Consider the following 21512-nt stretch of genomic DNA (forward strand, 5'->3'; position numbering starts at 1 on the left):
AATAAAACATGACACGTATCCATAAGTACTACATCACATACAATCTTATTCTTGTATCTACGAATTTGAAAATCAACACATTGCTCACTTACCAAAATCTAACGATCTCCACACAACAAAGAGATGTAATACAGACTAGGATGCTTCCTTGTCTTCAATTTCAATTTCTCGACCATTTCCAATGACATCAAATATCTGTGCTACTGTTGTCCACAACCACTCTGCAACACTATCCACCTGACTTGCAAATATCTGAAACACATTGCTCCTTTGAATGGGATCTTGTTTCTCTTTTTGTGGCTTCAAAAACATTTTCTTCATCAAACATTCTCCTTGCCTCCAAGACATTCTATTAAACACTTGTCCAATACTCTCATTGTCCTTGTCACCTCTCACCCCACAGGTCCTGGTGTAAATTCCACACTCTCAAGCTGTTTTGTGCTCTAATTCCATTTGAGACAAACCAATATTTTGAGTCATTACAAACTATAAATAATTGCAGCCATAATAACATCAAAACTCAAACACAAAAAACACAAACACAATTAACTTGAAGGTTTATCAAATTTATTGGAAATTTAGCCTAAAGTTAATACAACACAAATGTAATTTGTTGATGCGCTCTATCTATTATCTGTGAATCTCCTTCAGTCACTAGTATTTTACTCCATGCCAACTCTGGTGCTTTCTTTGGCAACTTCTTAACATTGTGCCCTTTCTCCTCTCTTATAGTCATTATTTCCTTGTCACTACCACTGAAATGTTTCTCCATCTCCATTCTTTGTTTTCCATGCCCCATTCTACTCTTCACATTCTATTTTGGCCCAGCATACTTTCTTTTCTCTTTTTCAAGTTTCTATGTTGTGTTTTACTTGTCTCTTCTCCTTTGAGTGGCTATTTCTCTCTATGCTATGTTTTTTTTTGACCCAAGGTCTTCCTCTACTCACCAGGCAACTGTTCTTTTCTCTTTCCCTTCACAGTAGCTTTCCACAGTTTCCTTTTTCTTATGTGCTTCCTTTTCTCACTCTTTCTTATCAGATTTTAAAATTCTTTATTCCTAAGCTCACATGGACTATCTGGAACCCAAGTCATGCACTCCCCTTCATTTTCCCACGCCTCTCTCTTTTTCTCCACCATCCGTTGGATTTTATCTCTCCTTGGCTCTTTCTTCCATGCTATGGAAAACCTTTGTTTTCCCTTTCTACCTTGCTGTTGGGATGTTCCTTTCACCGTGCAGCAAAATCTTTGTTTGGTGGTGGAATTTTTACCTTCCACTCACCCACGCCTTCCTCTCCCAGACTAAAACTTCCTAGTCAAACTCTCTTGCATAGAAAAATGCTCTCCTCTTGTCCATTTTCCAATGCCCTCTTCTATTCTAGTGCCTCTCAAACTTCCATGCAACAGTATTATTTAAAAAAAAAATGAGACGTTTTTCTTAAAATTCCCTTGATTACTACACCCTTTCCTCTTCAAACAAAAAGACTCTTTCTCTTTATAAGGTTTGGCGCTTTCATAGGTGTTAGGAATGTCAAAATTTTCTTTTGAATGTTAGTAGAATTGCAAAATTTGTTTTTGTGTAAAACCCCTAGGCCCTAACTGGCTTCCCATACCTTTTGTTCTGTTTTTTTGATGACCAGTTTGATAAGTCACCATTGCCTTTTAGTCATAAACTGAGTTCATTGAAACGTTTGGTAACTGACCTATTTGAGTTAGGTCTTAATTCATTTAACAGCAAGTCATGTTTATATCGTCTAATGTATCGAATGATTTAACATTTGCTAAGTCCTAGCGTCACAACCCTATCCCCCCTTCGTTAAGTCAATTTATTTTCCACGTGCTGCATAGGGTCAATTAAGTGGTTTCTTCCCCACACCCCTACGGGTTGAATGACTTTGAGTTAGGAGCAACCGCAGTTACGCAAGGTAACAGTGTGTGTGTGCTTTCTCTCACCCCACACCCCCATGTAGATGAAAATTAAGACAAGGTAATGCCCGTGGGAATGCGGGGTAACATGCAATGAAGAGCAACAATACTAAGGTTCTACACCACACCCTTGCAGGGATAAAAATAAAGACAACTCGAGACCTGTAGGTACGTAGGGTAACATAAAGCAAATGAATAAAAGCATTAGCTTTACCCCGTGCCCCTATGAGAGGCATGAGGTGGTACAGAGATGAGCCACGGGGACACAGGGTGGTCTTTGTGCAAGTATGTGGGCCCGAATGCTGGTGATGTAGCACTGCCATGGTGGTCTAGGTGTAACCAAATGGGCCCGGATACGGATGATGTCGGATTGCCACATGGGAAGGTGATTGCAAACTTGACCAAAGTCAAACAAATGTAACTAATCTGAGCCATCCACAATGTACATGTTGCATCATCTATGACTCAAAATCAAAGGCGCACACGGCTATCTACTTCGAACTATTGGCATGAGTTTAATAAATGAAGACAAGATCTGAATTGAAGTGCAATTTGGCCAAAATAAATTGAAGACTGAGGCGTTTCTCACTTTGCATTCAAGAATTTCAAAAAGAAGAGGAGCTCTGTAGATTTCATGTGAACAAGCTGCTAGTGTTTTCAAAAAAGCGATCTAATCAGTAAGTGCATTACTCCTTTCTGTGTTGTAATTGTGATAAAACTATTGCTGCTTTCCTCGCTTAGTGCCCTATAATTCTTGAGAAGAATAAAATTAAAGTGAAACCCTAGTTCATTCAAACTTCCAAAATGCCCAAGAAAGGAGAGTCTTCTTGTAAAAAGAAAGAAGTCGTGCCCAAGGAAACTAAAATCCCATAGGAACCTAGTGCAAGTCAAGTTGAAGCCAAACCAAAAAAGCCTAGGGTTTCCCATAAGAGAAAAGACCTTGCTTCAACTCACAAGAACAAACACCTAAAAAACCCAAGGCCCCTTGCGAAAAGAAAGAACCAACTCCCACAGAGGAAAAACCCACAACCGGTACAGTGGAGGTTGTTTGCCCTCTCGGGTAAACGGTTAAATGCAGAAAGTAAATGCACAGAACATAATGGAAATATATTAAATAACCAGCCTCTGTATTAATTCCACAGTCCATGTACAATAAGTGCTTATAACATTACATTTGACACGACTAACATGATCCTACTTCGAAGAAAAGGTACACAATATATAATACCCGAAGGGGTGCGACACAACCATCGCGACTCCAACTACCTACCCGTCGGCTAACTAACTGACCGCTGTAACTCATTATTACCGATGACAACATAAACATAATATAACAACATAACATAATGATTATTCCCGTCAACATCATCCCCCCCAAGAAAAGAAGTCGACTTCGACGACTTAATACTAAATAGAGATGAACGGCAGGAACTACTGACGCTAGTCGGGCCCGGATCTTATACACTTGCTGCGTCCTCGCCTGAAAACCCTTTTCTGCTACCATCCGATGCTCAAGTGCGGAATTCACCAATATTGCTTCCTTTGCCATCACAGTCCTCCTGTGCTTAACCCAAACTTGTCTGCAAAACACGTTTTTCAGTCTCAGCTTCCACCAACTGTTACTCAAATGATACTATCTCCCTAGCCAATTTGTCCTCGATAGCCACCCGTGCTGCTCTCCCGGCATCCAACTCCTGGGTACGCTAAACTAAGTCTCGCGCGACTATTGCCTCCAACCTGGTGGTCATCTCCTCCCGAGCCCTCTGTGCATCCACCAAGGCAACCTCACGTCCAACCGAGACATACTCCGAGTTCCTCAAAGTGTACCAGTCATGCCTGGAGGTGGCCACAATCCATTGGCACAAATGCTAGGAGACACCTCAAATCCTCCATCACACTCCCCAAAGGCCAAAAACTGAACTGAATAACTCCCTGGTGTCATACAACTGCGCGGACCTGCAATGCCTTCCCTCAAACTCTGTTTGTTCCCAACCTCCAAATCCGTCTCCCTCTACGGCTTATGGCTTCCCCACCAATGCTTAGCTGCAGGCTTCTTTCTCACAATACGGAAAACCACAACACTTCCCGTGGTCTTCTGTAGCTCAAAATAAACTGGGGGTCTGGGGGCAACGCCCCCAGCGGGGTCGAGGGGCAGCGCCCTTCGCGGGGTCTGGGTCAGCGCCCCAGCGGGGTCGAGGGGCAGCGCCCCCGCCGCCAACACCAATTTACAACCCTCAGAACCATACGAAAGTCCATGGCGCACTGCATTTCTGTGATATTTTAAGATGCCAAAAACCCTTCTTTTCCACTCTGAATTTCCAGTGTCCTGGCTTCAAACTCTAGCGAATCATTTTAAATCTGGTCGTCGTCGTTTTTTTTTTATCTTTTGGCACTGTAATGTCCCCGATGGCACCCCGGCCATACAACCTCCCTGTACAGTCAACAACAGCATTGGCACCTCCGATCGTGCGGCCACCTTCCCATGCCGTCAACACCCCTCCACCGTACGGCGGACCACTGACGATGGAGCGGCTGCGTGGTTGTGCATCTTAATCTTTGTGGCTATGGGCTGTTCTACGCGTGAGTGTGCGGGCGGATGAGTTGTGCGGCTGCGGGCGCCACCGCCGGTGTCCACCGTACGGTGTTACCACTGCCGGTGGCCCACCGCATGGTGTCGGTGTTACCACCGCACGACAGTGGTTACCACCGCCGGTGTCCACCGTACGGTGTTACCATCGCCGGTGGCCCACCGCACGGTGGTACGTTCCTCTTTTTTTTTTTTTTTAAATTTTTTTTTAAAAAAATTTTGACCGTACGGTTTTTTCATTTTTATATTTTGACCGTACGGTCGCCTGTCATACGATCGGGTCCCCTGTCTCTGGGATTGCCCTTCATCCTTCTCGGTTTTCCTCGCCCGAGAGTCGCCTGCTGTGGTCCTGTGCCTCTTGAGTCGCCTGCCTGGCCTCTCGAGTCCCCCTCCATCCTCTCGGGTCCCCCTCCGGGCTCTCAAGTGTCTATCCGGCCTCTTGGGTCCCCTGCGCGCTTTGCGTGGTAAGGTTTCAATTTGTGCCCGTTGGTGGCCAATCTATTTTCAATGGCTATCGGAAGACCTGGAACCACAAATTCTATAGGGACCACGGTCTCCTTCCCGTACATAAGAAGAAGAAGGATAATAAAGATTTTGAAGACTGCGGTCTTCCATACAGGGTTCCAATCGTGGCCAACACTCTTCGGATTATCTACGTCGCCAGGGTTTGGGGCGTCTCCCTTCCAATATTCTTTGTATTCCGGCACGTACACCTCTGTTGGTTGCTCTGGTTCCTCTACTTCAAGCCTTTAGCTTTGGAACATTTCATAATCCTCCATTTGCCAGTGGAAGAGCCCGTTAAGTGAGCATACCTCCTCTTCAAAACATCCCTCCAATTCGAGCACCCCTTCACTGTTCGGCTCCATCGCGTTCTTGCCCTTGCTTTCATCGGGACCCCCTTCCCCTTTATTAGAGTCCTCTGAGTCCGAGTCTGAAGAGGCGAGCTCTTTGCTGACATCTTGGGTGTGTAGGTCAATGGTATATTTCCGCCCTCCCTTCTCCATGGAAAGTGTATTTTTCTTCCAGTTGTGGTTTACCCTCGCGTTGATCAACCACGCTCTCCCCAGGATGGCGTCATAGCCTTTCTTCTTCGAGGGAATAACCACGAAATCTAACAAGAATGGTTGCGTACCAATTGTCACTTGTTGGGCCATCAACAGGCAGAGTGGCTTAATGCCGTGTTGGTCCGCTCCCACCAGGTTGAATGTGGGTGGCCATAGGGTGGGCTTCCCCAGCCGCTTCCATGTTTCTTCTGGTAGTACATTCACCCCAGATCCCCCGTCCACAATGGTGTCCTTCAGAATGGTCCCACGGATACCCATTTCTACCACAACTGGGTGTCTACCACTGCTCAAGGCTAGTAACATCGGGTCAGTCGAAGGGCTAATGGAAACCTCCACCTGTGGTGCACTCTTTGAAGCGGTGGCGGGAACCCTTACCTGTGGTGCACTCGACGATGCGGTGGCGGGAACCCATACCTGTGGTGCACTCGACAACATAAACATAATATAACAACATAACATAATGATTATTCCCGTCAACAGAGGTTACTACAGAAAAGGAAGATAGAAGATCATATTACCAAGATATACTAGATATTCTTCCCGAGTCAAGCATAGATTGAAAGGATAGGAGAGAGTTTAAAGACAATTGTGCACAATGTGGAAACACTAATCTTCCTATCTCTGGATGGGATCTCTTGTCTTATTTCTATAGGAGAAGAAATGAACCCATTCCTCTATCCAATCCATGGTCCCTTGACTTGGCTAAACTAATTGTGCTTAATGTATTCATGGAAGCAGACCTGATTAGATTTATGGCCTAGGAACTATGATTATGCTACCAAAACTGTTAGAAATCAGGATGGCACAATTTTGGTTGATGTAAATAGGATGGCAATTGTTGAGTGCTTTGGTTTGAGTAAGCAAGCTCTAATAGAAATAGACTTGGATAAGTTTAAAGGGGATTATGAAAGGCGAAGGAGGACTCTCAGAGCAGATAAAGTGAATCTCTTAAAAAAGAAAGATCGGGACAACAAAAGAGCAATTATATTTGATTCGGAAAAGGAATCTTTCTTTCTCACAAAGTTCAAAAATTATTTAGTTAAAACATACTATGCCCTGTGCCAAGTCTTGGGAAAGGATCCTGAAAACATCGTGTTTGTTGGAATGATGATGATGGCCATGAGAATTCAGCATAAGTATGTCAACCTTGAATATGATTTTGCTTCTCATCAAGGATTGATTAAGGTGAGAGAGGATGGTAGAATAATTGTTTTCAAATATTACTCTCTCTCGTGTCATTTAATCTTGTATCAGCATAAGTATGAGTGGAGGGATAAGATGAAGTTGAAGTTCTATGATAATAAGGGAAAGGCATTGCCTGTGCAAAGATGGTGCTACATGTGGAACAGTCAATGTGAAACAGGTGAGTATTTAACTTTTCATGAATGTTTTGTTGTCAAGGTGGTCAGATGGTGTGGTTATCTGCCTAAAAGATTCATGCAATTGATGAGGCCTAAAGCAGAAAGGATTGATGAAGCTGGTGAATATAATCATGGTGATTGGTTCTTTTTCTCTGATTATACTATTATTAGGTATATGGGTGCCCTCAAGCACCACATCAATTGCCTGTATATGTTTCTCCCAGATTGGCTTTTCTAGAGTTTATGTGGCAGTTCATGTGGAGAGAAAAGGTGTATATGGAGAAACAGAGGAAAGGTACTTTTCTTCCTCGGTGTGTAAGTTAATTTGATTTCTCTATTGGCATTGACACCCTGGAAGAAGTGCAGAATCATCTATATAGAAGATACTCTTTGAAGCTTGGACAAAGGAGAAATTATGACCCCGAGGGATTTATGAATTGGTTAAAAGAAGTACATTTGAACAGGGGATCTTATTTGCATGAGTTGTGTTATTCAGAGGATGTAATAAGAAATTGTTATGATTCAAGAGAAGTTGTACAAAGAAGGAAGACATGGGTCATTTTATTAAATATAGAAACAGAAAGGAAGAAATGGGATCCAAGCTTCTTAGGCTTTTTATCCTGAGGCAAAGAATGAAGTCAAAAGGATTGAACTTATGATTAGAAATTTTGAGAGAATTTACACTAGAAGTGCTGCATCAAGAGGAAGAGACCAATGGTGGAAGACAAGCTTTTGGAAAAAGCACCAATGCTTGAAAGAATACCAAAAGATGTGCCACATGGGACTGAGGAAGAACCTCCTAATGTACCTTCCCACGAAGAAGAGACTTCAGCATATGTGCCCTTGAGGTTAGAAGAGTTAATGGCTAGAAGAAGAGAGTGTGTTGCTTGATGAGCCAGCAGCACAAGAATTACCACAACAAAGATTGGCTGCACCAATTGTATCATATTAAGTGTCAGAGCAGACAGGTGAAACTGAAGGAGTTGCTCATGTTCTATATGGATTAGCTACTGATGAATAGGTAGATCAACCTCTAAAGACTCCTCCAAGGGGAAATTCTTTCAGATAAGGAGCCACAGGACAAAATAAATGTAGGTGCACCTATTCCATTTGATCAAATAGATGATGAATGGGTAACAACCTCTGCTAAATTCTTGTCAGATGATGAGTTTATTAAAACTTCGGAGTTCAAGGGTCTGTGGTTGAGAATGAAAGGACAGTTAGGCATAGAGCAGAATGAATTGGCAACCCTTGATAAGTTGAACCTTGACCATGTAACACCTGAAGAGGCAAGAAAGATGATCAAGGAAAGTGACATGTTATTGATTCCCTCTTGGAATCTGGAAGAATTTTTTTTGTTAGATCAAATAAAATAACAATAAGATCTTTATTTGTTGCAGAATTTAATAATGGAAGGGGAGTATCCAACTCTTAAAGTGTTTGTCTCAATGGGCCACAGCTCCTAGGACCAAGAAACCACAATTGTTGATTGGAGTTGAAGAGACAACAGGTGATGGTGGTGTAATCAGAACTTTGAAGGATACTACTACTCTAGAAGCAGCAACAATCACCATGCACTCTGCTATGTTTGTTAGGGATGCAGCAGAGCAGCAACAAAAAATGTTGGAGAGATTGGTAGCAGAAAGAGTTGAGATTAATGAAGCATATAATAAATTGTTCAAGGAAAATGCTAGAATGAAACGTGCCTTGGGAATCAAAGCACATCCCCCTCTACCAAAAGACAATAATTGAGGATCAACCTTCTTCTTCAACAAGAGATGTTGTTTCTTCTTCTTCATAAGAACTTGAACAGATAAAATAGCAATTGAGAGTTGTTGAGCAAGATCTGAAAAGGAAAGATGAGCTATTATTAGAGGCCAAGACAATGGCAAAAGATGTAATGAAGAGCACCATTCTACATTTGTTGAGAGCGATTTTGAATAAGATGGATGAGGTCTATAATTCTCATTAGTCTTTCACAGGCTGTGCAGCAATGTAGATGCAATATGAAAATTTTGAAACCATTGTGTGACACATGGTAACCACAAGCCAATATTCTCAAAGATTTAAGTATGGTCACACAAAATCTACCAACAGCTCCTGCCATAATTATGGCAACCAGCAAAATGTTCAATATGTTGGTGAAGGAAATCAATATCTAGAAGAGAAAGAGCAAGCGATCAAGGACAAAGTTGAATTATTGCATGTGCTTCAACACTGGACTATTCCAGAACTGTTAGACAAGGATGGAGAGATCAAACCTCTTGAGAAATGGAAGGAGTTTGATAAGATGATTCATATAGCTATCCAAAAGATTGATGATGGTAATCAGTTGCAGGTGTCAACATATCATACTGTAATTGATAAAATTATTGCAACTAACATTATGTATGGGAAATTCATTGCAAAGGTAAAAAATGTTATAGATAATAAGTGCAGAGAAACTCCTGCCAAAATGCAAGAAATGCAGAGATTCAAATGGCCATCTAATTTTCAGATAGCACAATCACACTGAAAGTATTGCACCATTGAAGAGGAGTGAAAGAAAGACACCATGGAAGGAGGGATAGACTACATTTCAGGTACAACTCAGCTATATATATGAGGACCTCGCCAGATCAACAGATCACGGGTGCCTCATGCAGATTCAGGGGAGGTAGTTGTTCATTCAAATGTAGATCCATCGATCCACCAGATTTCAGTGCCTTGGTCATCACATAAGACCAGTTATCATGTGTCACTTGTTTTCTCTTTGTTTCAGTTTTATGCAATTTCCACTTCAACACAATCCACGTCTGTAGCAACAATTTTGTCATTGGCATTATAATCAGGGATGCAACACCTCAGCATGCTACTACAACAAGCCAAATCAACAACATTTTGAACAAGAATTTGATTATATTTGCATTTCCCTCTTAAGAGTGCAAATATCTTTTGTCCTATATGCAATGTAAAGATGCCTTGGGTATATTAACATTGTAATTAAATCAAATTTTGGAGTGTACAAGTGATCTGAAGCTTGTTTGTTTCCTTCATTTTCTATAAAAGGGAATTCAAGATCACGTGTAAGGGGTTTTGAAATATTGTAATCGGGCAGGTAAAGTAGAGGTTTGAGTTTGAAATAATAGAAGATCATTTTTGCAAGAATTTAGCATTTCATGGATTGTGTTCACCATTTATGAAAGAATTAATGAAAATACATTTCAAATTGTCTCCCATTTGTGTTTTCTAATTCATATGAGTTATTTCTATCAAGGATAGGATAATTTGTCTTTGCAAGTTATTGTGAATGTGGAATATATTTTGCAGGTTCTTTTCAAGGAGAAGATTAAATTCTGTAAGTGTATTTTAGTGAACTAGGAGTGCAATGGTGATCATTAAGTAGAATTTGAAGTGAGATGTAGGCATACATTGTTGGAATCGTTTGCCATTATGCCAAACGCTTAAATTGTCAATGCCCAATACAAACACCAGATTTAACCCGACCCACGAGAGGCAATAAGCCATGTCACGAGTCCCCAAGGAGGTGCTAACCACCAAGTCAACAATCTCCCCCTCAACACTGACTAAGCCTTCAAAAACCACTGAAGGGAGACTCAAACCCGTGACCCAAGGCTCTTATACCAATTGTTTGAATCGTTTGCCGTTGTGCCAAAAGCTTGAACTGTCAACGCTCGATACAAACGCCAGATTTAACCCAACCCACGAGGGGCGGTTAAGCCATGTCACGAGTCCCCAAGGAGGTGCTGACCACCAAGTCAACATACATTTCTGTAATGCATAAATGTTCAAGTCTAGTGGTCGAATCTTTAAATGTCCATAAAAGTTTTAAAGGTTTTGTGTTTTGACTCTGTTACCCAGGATTAGGCATCGATCTTTGATAGTTTGGTTGAATTTTAGATACCAATTCATTCATATCAAATTTATTTTTCCTTTTTTGTTCATAAGAGTAGGATTAGAGTACAAAGCACTCCCAATTGTGCATAACAGTGTTAAATAACCATGGATAGAGCCAATTTAGGGTTAAATATGTGCATTCTAGTTAAGATCTATTAAGACTTATCTACACAATAACAATATTTGTTCATATTTGCACAAAGTCTTTCAATATTGCAAGGTACACCCACCTACATCCTACAGAGCCTGAAGAGCTAGAGATCTTTCAACCTTTTGGTTGAAATCTCATTCGTTGGCCACTGATCTAAGGATCTACAAATTGAAATTGGCTATTTCATAGGAAATCCTTAGGCAATCAGTTGGAAACACCAACAAGAGGCAGCCTGGGAAGTTTTTCTTTTAATTATTTTAAAATGGATTTGTCTTCTTCGCCAATTCACGTTTGCGTAGCCTTTCCTTCTACGGGCTTTGGCTTAGATATAAACTTAGCCTTCACATAGACAACATAGATTAATATTGAAAAACAATTATTCACTAAACACAAAACAGGCTAAGGCATTTTGTCACTGAAATTGACAATAATGCCAATCAATTTCGTCAAAAGCAAAATCGGAACCACACAATCCAACTTAAACTACTAGAACAAACGAACAAACTTGTTTTTGGTGATGCAGATTACTCATTCACCCAGATGCTCCTGGCCCAAATTATAATCAAAGGGGAAGAAATAGCAAATTTATTCCTTCCAAATGTATGGATCTATTTTGATTTGCTGAGAAATTATTTCCAAAATGATGACTACAACATTGAAACGGCTCTTAAAAGAGTTTAACCAAACACATCTTAGACTTGGAATGAGATGTCCCCAAATTTTTATAAAGTGGCTTAATAAATTTAATTGATTAAGTTGTCCAAAAATTAATGTAATTTGAAATTTCTAAAGGATGAGTTTAATTACAAAATAAAGTGAAAATAATAAAATAAGTCACATTATTAAATAAACTTCTCCAACTATGTCGACCTAATCTTCTAGATGTTTCCTAGAGATCTTTATAAGGAGGTTCCCCAGGTTGTAGCAAAGCATTCTTATGGATTTTGTGATTATTTTTGAGAAGCTGAGGACAGAAACCTTTAGTGGATTAGGAAGGGTTGGATGAATGCTTGGCTCTTCCTGAGGAGTGGATTCAGGACAGAGCCCACAGTTGAGCCAAATTTGTATTACAAAGCACATAGAATATGTTAATATGTTAATATTGACATTGTGAATGGTGGGTGGATTAATAATCTTGGCCGCACAGTAGTAATAAAGTTACATCGGCAGTTATATAATATTGACAGTTATTGTGAAATTGTGATTTGTCTAATATTTGCCGGAAATTTTTAAAAGAGCTTACTCAATCAGGTGTTCAATTCTTCTATAGAAAGCCAATATATTAAAGCTAAATATTTATGTGGCTTTTCATTGTTGGGGGTGGTTGATTTCAAGGTGCAATTTATCTATCTTCCGCCAGGATGAAAGATTGTTGCAGGTGCAGTTACCTTGGACAGCTTGATTGTCATTTGGAACGCATTAGTTTGTAGCACAAGAGTTTGGTCTATTCTTAACTTACCATTTCAAGCAGCAAGAGTTCATAGTTTGAGTCGCATTTTCCCACTCCCAGCATGATTTCCTTCATTCCCATTGGGCAAGTGCGATTGATATTCCTTTGCCAGAAGAAAGGATTTGGTGTTGCTATGAAGACAGCTTCTTCTGTTATTGATTTTCTGAGATCGTGGGCACTGGCTGTATTGCATCTTCACATTACCATTGTTGAATTGGAATCTACAGCTGTTCGTGGCATTTAATCTTTCCTGTGAGTGATCTCTATTATTACTGAATATTATATATTTCAATGTTAGCACAATCCCAAACGCTGAACATTAATAACATGTTATAACAATCATATCAGCTGTCATAAATATTTCGGAACATTATTGTTGCTGCTAATAAGAAGGTTGTCTATCTCTGAACATTAATTTCTGCTATTCGTTCATTATTATATCATTGCTATATCTGTGTTTTAGCATTAAACTAAGCAAGTATATCAGACCTGAGACAAACACTAGTGGTGAAAAATACTCATTAAGTTCAGAAATAAGCACTTCATGTTGAGAAAAGTGTAGTTCCAGATTTGGGGTCATCACAGAATGAGAATTCAATAATCATTTATCATCCTAAACAGACATGTCCATTCATCTAAAATTAGATGTCAAACAGAAAATTGTTTTGGGTATTCGCCAGCTTCACCTTTGGATGCTGGCTATGGGTAGCAAAAAATGATTTAAGGGAAAGAATATCAAATGAAACCAGGAGCATTAAAAAGATGATCAACGAGATACAGTGAATTCATCTGCAAGTCCAGTAAAGGTACAGGCTTCCCAAACCAAGTACAAAGCAAGCCATGACCAGCATCATAAGAGTAGTTTCACATTGAAGATAAAGAATTGTTACACCTCAGAAAGTTAAAGGCATTGAGGCATGGACACCCTGTTGTGCTGGTCAAAGTAGGCAACAACGCCTACAAGCTAATCTGCCCTCTTATACACAAAATTACTCAGCCATCAATGCAGAGAACCTCGAACTCCATATGTCATCCATGCTTGATGAAGAAGAAGGGCAAGTATTTACCTTCATATATAATTTATCATTTGGCACTAAAAGCACAGTAAAAAATTGAGGAAGATGTGACTCCGCAACAGAAAACTAAAGTAGAACGCAGGGAGAAAATCTCAAACCCAAACCCAAAGCATGCATTATATTTAATGAAGACAGTGTAGCAAGTGTTACCAGCTGAACAAGCCTAAAAGACAGAATACAGCCACAACATTGTCAATAGGAAGACAAGGCAAGATATTTTTTATGCGATAGTTTTTCCCTTGATTAGCTAACTCTTCACTAAATTTCTCAAAATTAGATTCTCCAACTAGTGACAGCCAGTTTTCCTTCTAAAATGAGCATTGCATTGTTAGATTTTCCTAACCACACACCGACTAGCAGCCAACACTTAACCTTTTCCTTATAATCATCTGCAATACATATATTTTTTATGTTTTAGATGGAAAATATGTGCCTGCCATATGATTTATGTAAAAAAATTCACTCCTTAAATTTTCCAAGGCAGGATAAGTGCCCATAGCCCAAAAATCACTCCGGAGGCACAAAAGCGGGAAAAAACACATACAACACAACAACAACAACAACAACAACAACAAAAAATTGTTCGACGTGGCTCAATATTCTACAATGGCAATGGCATTTATTGGATATAAAAAATCTCCATGCAAATAAAAAAATGGGATCTTGGAGGGCTGCCCAATTTTAAATTCGAAGATTTCATAGCTAGCTTACCAGGTTCGCCTCCACACCCCCCTGGTTCGGGTCCGGGTCCCTGGTTCTGGTCCAGTCCGGCCTTGGTTTGACCAGGGTTCGAATTTCCCAGAGGGAGTTCGACTTGGTTTGAACTTGGGTGGACCAAGATCGAACCAGGTCGAACCCGGGCAGACCCAGGTCGAACCCGAACGGCTGGGCGGCCCAAAATGGATTTTTTTATGCAAAATTTAATTTTTTTAAAAAATCTGCCATGTAAAAAGTCAATTTTATACCCTAAAAGTGACTTCTAAAACATAATCTTGGCTCATTTCTCCTCATTTGTGTTGCAAACAAAAGTTTTTTGACAGCAGGTTGAAGAAAGGGTGAACAAAGTTTGGCTTCCAAAATCAAATAGGAGGAGTTGAAAACTGATTTTTGAAGCTTCAACAAGTGTTGCAGCATCATTTCCATACATTTGCAAGCTCCCATTGGCTACAAGAGGTAAGTTTTTTAACATTTTTTCCAACTATTTTTGTTTCACAAATTGTCAAACATGAAACATTAATTGTTTTTCATTATTTTTTTACTTTTTTTGAATATGTTTATGTTATTTCTTGCCATAGGAACTAGAATGGCATCTACCTCTTCCTCCGTTGGCAATGAACAAACAATTACAAAACAAAGAAATGATCCGAATTCTCCCTTATGGAAGTATAGTGACATTTTAAACCCACTTCCAGGAGGTGGGGGATTCTGTTGGAGATGCCAAGGATGTGGTATTGAATGTAATAGTTCATATTATCAGGTGGTAGGCCATTTGTGTGGAATAAAAGAAAGAGGCATCAAAAAATGCCCTGGAAAAGATGGTAAACCTATACCAGATGAGACAGTGATGAAATATTTTAAGGAGCATGAGGAGGCAGAAGAGAGAGAAGCTCGTAGATTGAATCAAACCGCAGCAAAGAAAACAAGGGGAATGCAAGCCCCATCTAATCCTGATGTTGGAGTACAAGACCACCCCTTCTTTTCCACAAATGAACCTAAAAATGAACCACCCTTGACACGCAAAAAAACAATTAGAAACCGCATTTCAAAATGAGAGTAGAGACATTGCTGACCAAGATATAGAAAGGTGCATTTGTGCAAATGGGTTGGCTTTCAATGTTGTTCGCTTCCCATATTGGAAGTAAATGATAAAAAGTGTTAATGAAGCTCCATGAGGGTATAAGGGCCCAGGTTATGAGAAGGTATGTGGAACATTATTGGACAAAAAGGTGAAAAGGGTTGAAGATGCATTGAAACCCATAAGGGATTCATGGGCTGAGACAGGTGTAACAATTGTTTCAAATGGGTGGAAAGATGCTAAAAATCGCCCATTGATCAATGTCATAGCAGTGTCCCCTAAAGGGGCAATATTTTTGAAAGCTGTGGATTGTGAGGGCCAAGTAAAAGATGACCAATTTATTGCAGAAATTCTTATCTCCGCCATTGAGTCAGTGGGACCCCGCAATGTTGTCCAAGTCATAACGGACAATGCAAGAAATTGTAAAGCTGCTGGTTTGTTGGTTGAGGAGCGCTATGATCACATCTTTTGGACACCTTGTGTGGTCCATTCACTCAATCTTATGCTACAAAGGATTGGGACTAAAATAAAATGGATCAGAGATGTTTATGCAAAGGCTGAGGACATCCAGATGTTCATCACAAACCACCACATGTCTCAAGGGATTTTTAGATCCTTTTTGAATTTGGAGCTATTGAAGGTAAGTGAAATAGTAATTTAATTTTACATTTTCGGATTTTTTTAATTTCAATGTTCATAATATCATTGTGTAAGCTATATTGTGTATTCTTCTTTAAAGTTTGGCTTTATTTTTTAATCATTTTGGCATTAATTTTTGTTATAGGTTGTTGAGACCCGTTTCGCATCAAACATAATCGTCTTAAGACGACTTGTGAAAGTTAGAGTGGCACTATGCAATATGGTGATCAGCAACAATTGGATTGTATGGAAGCAAAGTAGCAGTGAGAGGGCCGAAAAAATTAGGGAGAGAATATTGAATGAGAAATGGTGGGATCTTGTTACATATCTCCTAAGTATCACTGAGCCCATTATGAGTATGATTCGCTATACTGACATGGATAGGCCTTGCATTGGTGAGATTTATGATGGCATTGACTCAATGCTTGAAAATATAAAGTTCACTATAAATGCAAAAGAGAATGACCCCGAGGAGAAATTATTCAAAGAAGTGAAAGCAATTATTGTAGAAAGGTGGAATAAGATGACCACTCCTTTGCATCTTCTTGCCTATGCCTTGACATCAAAGTACTATAACAATCAGTTTCTTGATAAACCAGGAAGGATTCCACCATGGAGAGATCTAGAAGTATCTGATGGGTACAAGGCAACATTTCTTAGACTATATCCTGATGACGATTTGCGAGATATTGTTACAAATGAGTTCATAGAATTCGCAAATGGGAATGGTCTAAGTGTTGAGGCACTTCGTCATAGATCCAAGAAGGATGTTCATAGCTGGTGGTACTTCCATGGTGCATGCTTCCAACACCTACAACCCCTCGCTGTAAAAGTTTTATCACAAGTAAGTTTAAATAATTAAAATTTATCACAATTTTATTTATAGTTTACTTTGTCTTCATAGGTTGCTAGTAATTTTTAATTTTAATTTTATTAATGTATAACTTTAATTGTTTACTTTGTCTTCATAGGTTGCTAAATCATCTGCTTCAGAAAGAAATTGGAGCACATACTCTTTCATCCACTCAATAAAGCGCAATAGGTTGCTATCAAAAAGAGTGAAGAATTTAGTATATGTGCATTCCAACCTATGTCTTCTTTCACACAAACAACATGACTACACATGAGGGGAAATGAAGATGTGGGATATAGAGCCAGAGCATACTAATTTGGACGCTCCCGCTTCTTAGCTTCTTGCATTGACACTTGATGACTTGGAGGGCGAGCAACCTTATAGTACAAGTACAAGTGGCATTAGCTCATCTAATGTCAATGTCAATGATGAGGAGGATGAGGAGGAGGAGGATGAATTAGCTAATCCATTTGATGATTAAACTTTATATTGTTGAAAGTTGAAACAATGATACTTGAATATTTTGTCATTTTGATATTAAACTTGATGTATATGATGCTATTATGGTATGATCATGATGCTATGATTAAAAGTTTATGTTTGTTTCGTTGTTTATATGATGCTATGTGGCATGCTAATCATAGTTGAAAAACTCGGACTTGCCACGGACTCGGCAAACCAAAAATTTGGACTCGGACTCGGACTTGTGAAAGACTCGTGAAAGACCCGGCAAAAAAAAAAACCGTAGTTTTACAAAAAAACATAAAGAAATTAATGCATTTAGAGAACATAAGAGCCATAATTGAAACATTACACATGTCACATACTCATAGTTTCAAACTTTCAACTCTAAAATGTATAATACCAAGATTTCTTCAATGCTAATTATGCTTTTATATGGAGCCTAATCAGACTCGGAGGTTAAATTTTCCCTACTTCCATCGGCGCAATTTCCCCTTGTATTTTTCGACGGGGGTTTGGGGGCAGCGCCCCTAAGTTGGGGTCAAGGGGCATCGCCGAAGGATCCTGAAATTTGACTAAGTTTGGAAAATTGAAGAATCCTCCAAAAACTAGATTTTGCATTATAACTCTTGGAGGTCCGAAACCACTCTCAAACATCCTGACGGTATATATGGAATATAACTTAAAGTATAAGAAATGTTATATTCCATATATGAATCCTAACGGAAAGACCAAATTTTTTCAAATGTTAAACTCAATTTTAAAGCTTGCATGACTTTTTTTCTGGGTCGCACGAGTCCATCTGAAAGACTCGCGAGTCCATGCAAAAGACTCGTGCGAGTCCTTGCAAAAGACTCGCCAGGACTTGCAAGTCCTTGGCGAGTCGACTCGTGACTCCCATGGACTCGCGAGTCCATGGCGAGTCCACGAGTTTTAAAACTATGATGCTAATCTTAATTCATGCTTATAGGCTGCACAAATATTAAAATATATATATATATATATATATATATTAAAAAAAAAAATTACATGTTTTTGTACTAATGAACCCAAACCCCTCTTCAAAATTTTGCCGTACCGGCATACCAGAGTACCAGTTCTTCAAACCCGAACCGGTGCCTGAACCCAAACCGGCAAGCTAGTTTCATAGTAAAGACAGTAGAACCTATCAATCAAAATCAAAATAAAAGATTGTGTACTGCAATACTCAAAATATCCATTTACAGGGAAAAATAATACAATGTAAAGGGTAACTAAACATAAATTCTAGAGTTTCATTCTAAATTTGAAGAACCCAGAATTTGAATTTCTCTGTTGGGTAGCACTAGAATCAATGGGGAATGATTTCGTCACTGTTGAAAAAAATCAAATGGGTATACATAATTGAAGGTAGTGAACATAAGGCCTAACAATAAAAATCAAAATGATTTATGTGTGTTGAAACATTTAAATTTTTTCAGTAATAAGATACTTACACCATAACATTAAAAATCAAAATGATTCCGAGTTCCAATTCAAAGTTCTGCGTTGGAATTTGCATTTCATGACAGATGAGTTTTGAGAAAACGGAAAAAGAAAAGGCCAATCGAAGATTGGAGATTTCATTCAAAGTTTACAGCATCCAGAGCCTAAATAGGAATGGAACATTGTGGAAGTTAAAAAAGATTTAATGGGTATGTAAAATTAGAGATGGTGAAGTGAAAACCAACGTACCTTCACCTATCTTGACCTCTGCAGCATTTTCTTCTGCTTCTCCTGAAGCTGACGCCATTGTCGCTGATAACTAACTTCAGAAGAAGAAAATACTCTGTAGTCTGTACCGCTTTGCCTAGGACCATGAACGAATGTAAGAAATATATAATGCTGTTGTCGGAGCTGGGCAGCGTCTATTCACTTTTAGACTGTATGGATTGACACTTGTTACACCGAAGGTGTTTCTTTATTTGAGATGAACAAGCTGAATTTGCAAATCAACGGTTCATAATATCCCATAGACATGCAAGACGATCCAAGCTTTTGTCACTGTTAGATTCTGTAATTTTTTCTTTCATTCTGACGCTGAGTTTTGAACGACAATCCACTTGCAACTTGCGACCCTGACAGTACTATCAATAGCAGATTCTCTCGTGTCCACCCAGCATTTTACCATTCACAAGCAACCAGGAGCATCCCAATTTTGGAATTCGAGAAATAAATAAATAAAGTGGCCAATTTGTTGTTTGTCCCGCGGACACTTTCATCATCAAATGGACAAATGGTCATCGTTATTAAATCTGTACAGCAAAGAAAAACATGAATACTGATAAAACAAGAAAACTGTGCCACGTATATTAATCATCCACTATGCGTAATAATTGTAACCATCTCAAAAAATGGCACATACACGTTAATTATGACTACCTACAACTATTGTCTAATTCGTGAGACTGCCTTGCTGACCAAATTATTAGTTCCTGCCTCCGCATGGAACTATTGGGGAGGGTTTGCATTAAACAGCTATTATTCATATTTTCCAATGATCAATAGTATTGTCCTAATTTTCTGTTGCTATAGTTTAATTCAATGCTTGCTAGTGAAATGTAATCAGACTTTAATGGTTCGTGTAAAGAATGAGTCGTGGCAGGCTCTCGTTGGCTCATGTAGAGGCATTCGAGACTCCGATGCAAGAGAAGGCATATATTTCAAAACACAAATTTGCAGACTTTGGCATTTGTAAAAAGGTTTTTTATTGTTTTTCTGGCTCAAATTCAAGGTGGTAGTCTACAGAATGGACTTTGGTTTTTGCAGACAGATGGCTATTAGAGTTCCCATATATAGAGCCTAAAAAACTTGAATTCCTCTTAGAGTTCCCATATATTTTCGTTGATTTCTAGAATGTGTTTATATGGAGATTTCTAATTTAATGCAGATATCATGGAATTGACATTCTTTTCACTATGATTATTTAGATGGCTTCTATCCTTGAAAGCAAATAATTTCACAAAGGGAATTAAATCAAGTTCTTCTTTTCTAGAACTAATTGGTGTCATATTTTTTCATTAAATTTAGAGCTATCATAACATTTATGTGCATTACTTTGCCTGTAACTTAATTGTTTTCTGTAAATTGCAGTGTATGAAAGGAGCTTACCATCTGCAAGAAGATTTTGCCTAATCAAATGCTTTCTTAAAGGTAATGCCAACTGTATATGGTGAAAATGGATAACAATAATAACAACATTGAAAGTCTAAATGAATTCAACCACCAAACCCTAGCCTAACAACAACAAAGATCCACCATAACATATGAAGATTACTTAAGACAATGCAAATCAAATGAAATCACAAAGATTATACCATCATATGTCCAATAGGGTTTTGATCTCTATTCTTCCTATCTCCATTGATCTTGCTTGATATATTTGCTCTCAGATTTTAGGTGCACAAGAGCTCAACAAATAACGGAATGTGGTTGCAAGTAGGATCGTAGTGTAGTCAAAATGATCATTAGGACATTAAGTCATTAGAATGCTTGATTATGGTCTGATAATGAAGGAAGCATCTCCTTATATAGAAGACACAATATGAAATGGAGGGATAAAATTGAGAGGTGTAAAAAGGAGGTCGGCTAGGATTAGAGGGTAGGTAAAAGAAATACCAAAATAATGAAAGGGGTAGGTAGTGTATGAATTAAGAGATGAATGACATGTGTCATGTGTAGAAAAAGATAATGAATTAATTAAATAAATAAAGATTTATTTAATTAATAGAAGAAATGGGATAATTAAATAAATAAGAATATTTATTTAATTTAGGAAAAGGATAATTTAAATAAATAAATGTATTTATTTAAATGAGAAATAAGGCTAGAAGAGGATAAATGAATTAATTAAATAAATAAGGATTTATTTAATTAATAGAAGAATTAGGCTTAGATAGTTAAATAAATAAAATATTTATTTAATTAGACTGGACAATTTTAGGTGTTTACATTTTGCCCCTCTTTGAGACAATGCAGCTTGTCGCGTTATTTCAAAGAAGATAAGATGAACTGATACAGAGTTGCCCCAGAATGGGAATAATATGCCCCCTCGAGAGATTGGATGAAAATACCTGGAAAGATTGCAGACAATCTCTCGATAAGAAAGAAAGGCTAGAATGGAATGGGCGAATAAAGTGACAAAGTCACGGGATGAGGAAGACAGACTCGGGAAATGAAGGCTAAGGCTAGGGTAGGCTATAAGATAGACCACGGGCAAAAGACATCCTCATTGTC

At 38.9% G+C, this 21512-nt stretch overlaps 1 protein-coding gene across 2 annotated transcripts in view; it reads right to left on the reverse strand.

Annotated features, from left to right (window-relative positions):
- LOC131065181 (DNA-directed RNA polymerase II subunit 4) overlaps positions 1 to 20015 on the reverse strand; it is a 30804-nt gene extending 10789 nt beyond the window's left edge. The window contains exons 1-2 of one of the 2 annotated variants that reach the window (XM_057999638.2): positions 19642 to 20015; positions 18972 to 19531 (exon numbers count right to left, since the gene is read on the reverse strand). In XM_057999638.2, coding sequence (XP_057855621.1) covers positions 18972 to 19029 — 58 coding nt within the window. In that variant the 5' untranslated portion in view covers positions 19030 to 19531; positions 19642 to 20015. The remainder of the gene's footprint in view (positions 1 to 18971; positions 19532 to 19641) is intronic. The other variant, XM_057999629.2, reaches the window with a different exon arrangement.
- Between the last annotated feature and the right edge of the window lie 1497 nt (positions 20016 to 21512).

Source organism: Cryptomeria japonica, chromosome 1, assembly GCF_030272615.1.
Source record: "Cryptomeria japonica chromosome 1, Sugi_1.0, whole genome shotgun sequence".
In the NCBI taxonomy this organism is placed as follows: Eukaryota; Viridiplantae; Streptophyta; class Pinopsida; order Cupressales; family Cupressaceae; genus Cryptomeria; species Cryptomeria japonica.